This window comes from Leptinotarsa decemlineata, unplaced genomic scaffold (assembly GCF_025532065.1).
Source record: "Leptinotarsa decemlineata unplaced genomic scaffold, Ldec_3_MD MMD2_tig00002974_RagTag_RagTag, whole genome shotgun sequence".
Lineage (NCBI taxonomy): Eukaryota > Metazoa > Arthropoda > Insecta > Coleoptera > Chrysomelidae > Leptinotarsa > Leptinotarsa decemlineata.
The window spans coordinates 12402978-12410272 of NW_027412578.1; the positions used below are offsets into that span (position 1 = coordinate 12402978).

The following is a 7295-nucleotide window of genomic DNA, read 5'->3' on the forward strand; positions in this document are numbered from 1 at the left end:
TCATTTACAGTTGATACTGTCTAATTTGTCAATATTCTAGTCTGACATCATTACGCTGTAGTAGAAACTCGCTTAAGAAAATGAAGATGAACATGGAAATGAGCGAAAACTTCACAGAAAAAGACTCCGGAAGGTTTTCACAGTTCCGGAGATTCTATACCGCCTCTAGCTTAAGAAACGATCACGTATTAGCCATAATCTTCATGTAAATCACGGATCTGAATCGAGAACTAGCCGATTTGTCTCGATGTGCCCCTCTCTAGATGAATTATCTAACATGCCAATTTTCGGAGGTAGGTGAGTTCTTCGAAGATGCCAGCTCTCGGGGATGATTTCTATAAAAGCGTAGCAAGATCAACTTAGATTCAGTCTAATTGTTATAGTTTAGTGGAATAGAATAGAAGAAGGTGGGTTTTTGATCGATAAGTGCGGGGTTTTTGGTAAATGTGATTCAGCTCTGGAGATTATGGGTGATTTTTGTGTAGAAAAACATGGTGCGAGACTGAAAATCAGTTCTGTATTTAATAATCATCAGTTTGATTTTTCCTTCAGCATGAATTTGTCAATCAAATCAGGTCAAATATTTTGCGAACAGTTCAAGTAATGTCATGAAGGAATTTTACAAAGAAAAAAACTGTTATATTCGAGAGAATTCCCTCAAAAATGAAATTTTTAAAATTATGAGACTGCGCGTATTCTGATCCATTGAGCTTGGGGTACAAAGAATATATGTTGAGATGTTACTTCCTGAAAAAGGAAATAATACAAACTCAAAAAACCCAATTTTCAGAATCCAAAGTCTAGGATTTATGTTAAATATCTCAAAATTATCAATTCCTAAAATTATTATTTCTGTAAATTTCTGTATATCTTCTCGAATTATTGTTGGCATTGATTTTAGTTGATAGATAATTGTTCAGCTTAGGTCAAAAGTAAAATCCACAACTTTACGAGAGGTTATGCCAAAAGAAGTTGCTTCTATTAGAGAACATTTAATTCGTTCATGTTGAGAAATTGGTTTTCCTGAGAATAATTGATTCTGTTACCTAACAAAGCTCAGTGAAAAAAAATTCAACCCTAAATCCCTAACGTCAAAGGTAAAGAATATGTTTTGTAGACTAAACTCCAGCAACTACTATTGTAGAGATGTATTCAAGAAAATTCTCATTTCAACTTTACCTTTACTTTCAACTGGTAGTTTTCTTTCCAATATTTCGTTTCTTCAATGCATGATTTCATCACATTTATCGTTAGTGAAGTTTGCCATATTGCTGAAAGAAAATTTTAGGAGAGAAAAGTGTTTGAGAATTATGAGTTTCGTACTTTCTATTTCCCCATAAACATATGCAAATCGAGAACCTTTCCAAGAAAATAATTTCTGTAGATAATGAAGAGAATACAAATATTTTTTTTATTCAGTTAGTACCCCAAATGTATGAAAACGTTTCACAAGATAATATATATAAAAGCGTAATGATATAAAATTTCACATACAGGAAAAGCTCTCATTCTCTAGGTTGGACCTTTAAAAGTTTTGAATTTGGTGTACACATTGAATGAGAAAACTAATTTTCATGTAATTCAATGTTCAAAACCGAGAGTAGTTGTTTCCGATAGTAGTTGTTTCCGATAGTTTTTTACAGTATGTGCCCGAGAGATACTTCTATTCATGATCTACATGTCTCTGGGACAAGTTTTCACTAATGCATTTGATTTCTGATTCTTTTCTATGAAAAAAGTCTTCTTCCTATATGTTTATTGAGAAGTATGAATTCAAAAAGATATTTGTCCCAAAAATGATTACCATATTTTCCACGTCGTCAGTCAGAAAGAACATGAACTGGAAAAATACCTCTCACTTCACTACTATCAGGATTTTTTTTTTCATTTATTTCTTGTTATAATGATATGATTCTGGGCTGACGCATGATTATTATGGCAAATGGGATAAAATATTATTATAATTTAGTTTTGTTTTCATTATCAACGACATTGACTACATTGTCTTATAGTGGCATGTGTAGGTTATGCTAATAATTCCCCAAGCCACCTAGAAAATATAACGGCTACTCGCAGTCCCATTAGAAAAGTTTCACAAGAAAAAAAAACAGGTCGAAGGTGAATTTGAAATCAGTGCTCAAGGTCAAGAAGCCAGTCACTTAACCACTGCACCAATATTATTATTACTATTAATAATTTTAAATATAGTTTCAGGGCCCCAAAATGAACAGAATAGGAAAAGCTATAGGTAAGAAATATTTTATTATTTTTAAAGAAACGTTTGATTATTTCTGCGTATTTATTTAGATTTTAGAGCTGTAAAAAAATAATGATTTAAAACTGTCTCAACATAGAGAGAGAATATATACGAGGTATGTTGAAAAATAAGGTGAATGTTCAAATTTCGCGAGCAACGTAAATTCGATAAGCGTTTATTATTTTTTCATGTTGGTACATGGAAATATCATTCTCATGAATCTACCAATATTGCCGTATTGGTTGAAGAACATAGGTTAATGAAAATTATTCTCTAATTAATTATCTCAGGATCCCTAACTTTGTGAAAAAGTTAGGGGAATTGAAAAAATTACATAAAAGTTGTTAAACTTTTTGTTCCTTACAAAATTTTCAAGCCAACGAAGAAGTACCAGAACATATTTATTAAAAAAGGATTCCCTAATATACAAACGTATCTACATGTACGTGGACTGTTGAAAAAATAAGGCTCTGTACATTCAAATAGCGTTTTTTTAATTTTTTTATGTTGCTACACCGGTCTCGAACTAATATTCACAGTTGCTCCCTTAAGGAGCCCCTAGACGGTCAACCATTTTGATTAAAAGTTTGAGTCAATCGATTGACTCAAGCGTGATTGACCGTGTAGTAACCTGTTTGAGGCTTGAAGCGAGGCTTGATGGTGATTGATAGAAAGTTTGAATGACTCAAGCGGTTGAAGGAGGGGGGTTGCCGTCTAGGGCAATTTTTGTCAAACATTGCGTCAGTCACTAGGTGGAAACCATGGGGTCCGCTACGGAAAGTGAGCTTTCCGAAAACTCTGGGCGGGAATTCATTCACCTGTTGATTAAATTATATCGCGATTGTTCGGAATTATGGAAAGTGAAAAGCAAGGACTATTACAACAGAAACAAGAATGAACCACCAGCGAACGAACAACAATTGTGCACTGGTCCCATTTCTGGTGAGAAGAAGATTTTGATCGAAAGATTGAAGGGCTGATTGCAATTGATTGAAGCACGTATCAATCGATTGACTCAATCGTTTGATCAAGCAGATTGATCGTTTAGGGCCACCTTTACAACCTTACGGTTGTGGTTACATCACGATAATGCACCTGCTCACTCGTCAACACCGTAATCATTTCTCAGCCACCGTATTCACCAGACTTGGCACTCTGCGACTTTTTCCTGTTCCGAAGATCAAAGAGACCCATGAAAGGACGGCGTTTTGCGACAATTGAAGAGATAAAAAGCGAATCGCTGAGACATCTCAAGAACATAATATATCTGAGGGGCACTATTTTGGAAGGGACAAATTAGAAATTAATAAATAAATAAATAGTTTTTGATAAAAATGAAAATTCGCTTCATTTTTCAATAGACCTCGTACATTCATTGTCATACGAGGTACATCTTGAAAGGTAGAACTGAAATCTCTGACATAGAATGAATCAAAAACGAGCACTGATCCCAAAGATCTGAACTGCAACACTTCTCGGCACGTTTCACCTACCAAGTTGGCCTCTTCAGAAGATAAGTGGAATAGTAAATCTATTTCATCTCCTGAAGACGTAAACTTGGTTGTAGAAACGCGCGTCGAGAAGAGTGTTGCAGTTCTGATGCTTAAGAAAAGTGAATCTTGTCGTATGTCTGTCGTATATCTGTTGAACAATAAAAAGCTTCCACATTCTTTCCTCATTTCGTCACTTATTATAATAATGTTTATTTTCCCCAATAATTGCACAAATTATGTGGCACTTTAACAATCCGTTGATATGTGCCAGTTCCCACGAAGAGATGTCAGTCAATGTAATAAAATATTAGAGACTGCTGCAGAGTTGGACTCATTTTTGTTACGATTTACTTTGGCATTACATCATGAATTATCAGTAAACCAATCTCGCGATATTATAATGTATATTACTGGATTAAGTAGAGTGAAAATGAAGCTCTTTATTCATAACAAATGTATGTAAGTGGAAGAAGTTAGGAGATATAGCCATTTTTCTGTTCAAATTAATTACTAATTCATTAATAAAAATTTATTCCTTCTACATAAGTCATGAAACTGTCATGAAAATGCGTTAAATTTCTTCATATTTTAATAGTCCTCCCAAACAGGCAAAAGTGTATTTATCAGATAAATGAAGTGTGATGTTTGCAAAATTTGGAAAATTCAACGCATTTTTAATCCTTCTGATCCACCTACGAAGAGTAATATTTAATGTTTTATTTCAGTTTTTCTCTCCGTACTGGGAAATTTATCGGTGAGTAGTTACTTCTTCAGAAATCGACTATTATAAGATAAAGCAACATCAACAGCAATTAACTAGTGGTCGATTCTTGATGCAAATTACAGCTGGCAAGAAAAATCTTGCTGATGCTCCACAATATTCTCCGTTTTAATGTATTACCATCCTTCACCCCCAAAAACAAACAAAAAAATAATTCATTGTCTTGAATGAAGCTATAAACAGTAATATTCAAAAAATCTCAAGATACATCTACTTTATTCCACGAGAATATTTCATTTTTATATTATAAAACCTTGGTTTTATAATATAAGGTAGAGTTATCCGATAGAGTTATCCGACTTGAAACCTTTTTTTAACTAATAATTGACAAACAATAACAAAAATGAACAAAATGGTCAATACATTTTTAAAAAAAACTTTTTGCGAAAGAAAATATTTCTTTAAAATATCTGTAAATGAGCAAGATACGTTACTTGAAATGTATTCAGAAGTCTGACAGAAGTCAGACTTCTGAAAACAGAAGAAGATTGTGAATTCAGTACATGTGTGAATAAAAAACACGTCCCTCTCAGGCACAGAATGGTTACAACTACCCATATCCTGGAAGACCATTTTCTGAAGTTCCTGGAACCCCTGGAACCCCTTCCACAACTGGGGGATACCCCTCAGGTACACCTGGAGCCCAAGAAAACCCCAGCACACAAGGACCCAACAGATATCCAAGCTCCGGAAGACCCACAGGAACTCAATTTCCTCAAGGAGCACAAGGTAAAAAATCCACTTGAACTATTCCTAGGGAGACTTCATTTAATCGGGATTGAATTTTTCATTATAGGAACCACGAATGGATACTCCAGGCCAGGAACCCAAGGTATCACTTCTTCTTCTGTAACTCCTCCAGGCTCCCAACAGGGAGGATATCCAGGTGCACCTTCAGGACCTCTTCCAGGTAAGTCACTGCTTGATTTGGCCCATAATTCCGTATAATTCTGAAAACATCTATTTTGTTCAGGTACTCAGCAACAAAATGGATATCCCGCCTCTGGAAAACCATTCCAGCCCTCTGGACAGTATCCTTCATCTAATGGTCAAGGCGGTTATCCAGGAGGAGCTCAAAATGGCTATCCAAAACCATCAGGGACGTTCGCAGGACCCAGTGTCCAACCGGGGTCTTTCCCAGGAGCTCAACAAGCAGGTGGTTTTCCTAGTCAAGGTTCTCAACCAGGGCAAGGAGGTTTTTCAGGGCAAGGAGGACAACCAAGTAGTTTTCCAGAGGGAGGGGCTTTTCCAGGTCAAGGCCCATCCGATGGTCAATATGAGGGTGGTGATTACTCTGCCATTCCCGGAGAACCAGATAAAGATTACCCCATCCTGTCTTACATTCCCGAGACATCTTTCAAGTGCGACCAACAGCAATACCCAGGTTACTATGCCGATGTAGAAACAAGATGTCAAGTATTCCACGTATGCTCCAATAACAGAACTTACGATTTCCTCTGCCCTAATGGAACGATCTTCCATCAAGAGTATCTGGTATGCGTCTGGTGGAACCAATTCGACTGCAACCTAGCACCGTCTTTATTTGGAATAAACGCTAACATATACGACTATTCCATTATCGGAGCTCAACAGGCACAAGGTGGCTATCAACCAGGACAGGGTTTCGGAGGGTATCCCCAAGGAGGGTTCCCTACAGGACCCATTGCAGGACCTGGGACGGAACAAGGACCTGGAGCACCTGGTGGAGGCTATCCCGGGGAAAGACCACAAAGGCCTGGAGTTTCTAGTGGAGTACCACAAGCTTCAGGTGGATACCCCAGCAGTAATACACCAAATGGCCCAGGGGGAGATACAGGATATCCAGGGGGCAGACCACAGGGTCCACAAATCCCAAATCAAGGTTACGAGCCTGGATACCCAGGAGGGAGGCCGCAAAGTCCCGGAACTAATGGAGCACAACAATCTACTGCTGGTGGCTATCCCTCTGGTGGAGCACAGGGTGGCTATCCCAGTGGAAGACCAACCCAAGGACCAGGAGGATACCCAGGTCAGACAGGATTTCCAACTCAGCAACAGAGACCTGGAACGGAGGGACAACAAGCTGGTTACCCTGGCGGACGTCCAGAGGGTCCTAGTTTTCCCCCTTCGGGTCAGGGTAGTGAACCGCAGAGACCCACAGGTTCTCAGGGGCAAGGAGGTTATCCAAGTGGAGCAAACGGTGCTCAGAGACCTGGATATCCCAGTCAGAGTACAACGAATGGATATCCTAGCGGAAGACCCCAGGGACCTGCTTTTCCAACGGCACCTCAGAATGGAGGGTATCAGAGACCTGGTGGTCAGGAGACGCAACAAGGGGGCTATCCCCAAGGGGCTGGATTTCCATCGACGGTTGAACCTGGTGCAGGCGGAGATACCACCCAAGGGCCCGCTGGAGGCAGTTATCCAGGTGGGAGACCTGGTACTCCATTTCCTGGAACACAGCAGCCAAACAGAGAGTACTTACCGCCGTTTTAGATTTCTTTCAATGATACCTCGTATCGATCCTTAACGGTTTTTGTCAAGGATTTCATACAGGATGGTTCAATAATACTAAAGAGGAGTATCGAATTTTGAAGAAGTTTTAAAAAGAAAGTAACCATTATAATAAATTGACATGGAGGTCATGCTTCCTTGATTTAATGAATTATCCTGTATGGTGGCATATATTTATAAGAAACAAGTGTACATAATTTAGATATGAAGAGTATTTTATTTTTGTACTATTTTTATTATAAAACTAACTCCGGACAAAATAAAACATTTC

General features: G+C 38.1%; 1 protein-coding gene across 1 annotated transcript; it reads left to right on the forward strand.

Annotated features, from left to right (window-relative positions):
* The first annotated feature begins 364 nt into the window (after window positions 1-364).
* Window positions 365-7286, forward strand: LOC111506904 (uncharacterized). The gene is made up of 6 exons (XM_074177492.1): window positions 365-407; window positions 2209-2248; window positions 4476-4504; window positions 5065-5260; window positions 5328-5441; window positions 5505-7286. The coding sequence occupies exons 2-6, from the start codon at window positions 2224-2226 to the stop codon at window positions 7004-7006; spliced, it is 1866 nt and encodes a 621-aa protein (XP_074033593.1). The 5' UTR covers window positions 365-407; window positions 2209-2223; the 3' UTR covers window positions 7007-7286.
* The last annotated feature ends 9 nt before the right edge of the window (window positions 7287-7295 follow it).

Excerpts from the sequence above, each read along its gene's own strand:
- LOC111506904 (XM_074177492.1), top strand. The coding sequence starts at position 2,224 with ATGAACAGAATAGGAAAAGCTATAG. Across the intron at positions 4,505-5,064 it reads CCGTACTGGGAAATTTATCG|GCACAGAATGGTTACAACTA; the intron begins GTGAGTAGTTAC and ends CGTCCCTCTCAG. Across the intron at positions 5,261-5,327 it reads ATTTCCTCAAGGAGCACAAG|GAACCACGAATGGATACTCC; the intron begins GTAAAAAATCCA and ends TTTTCATTATAG.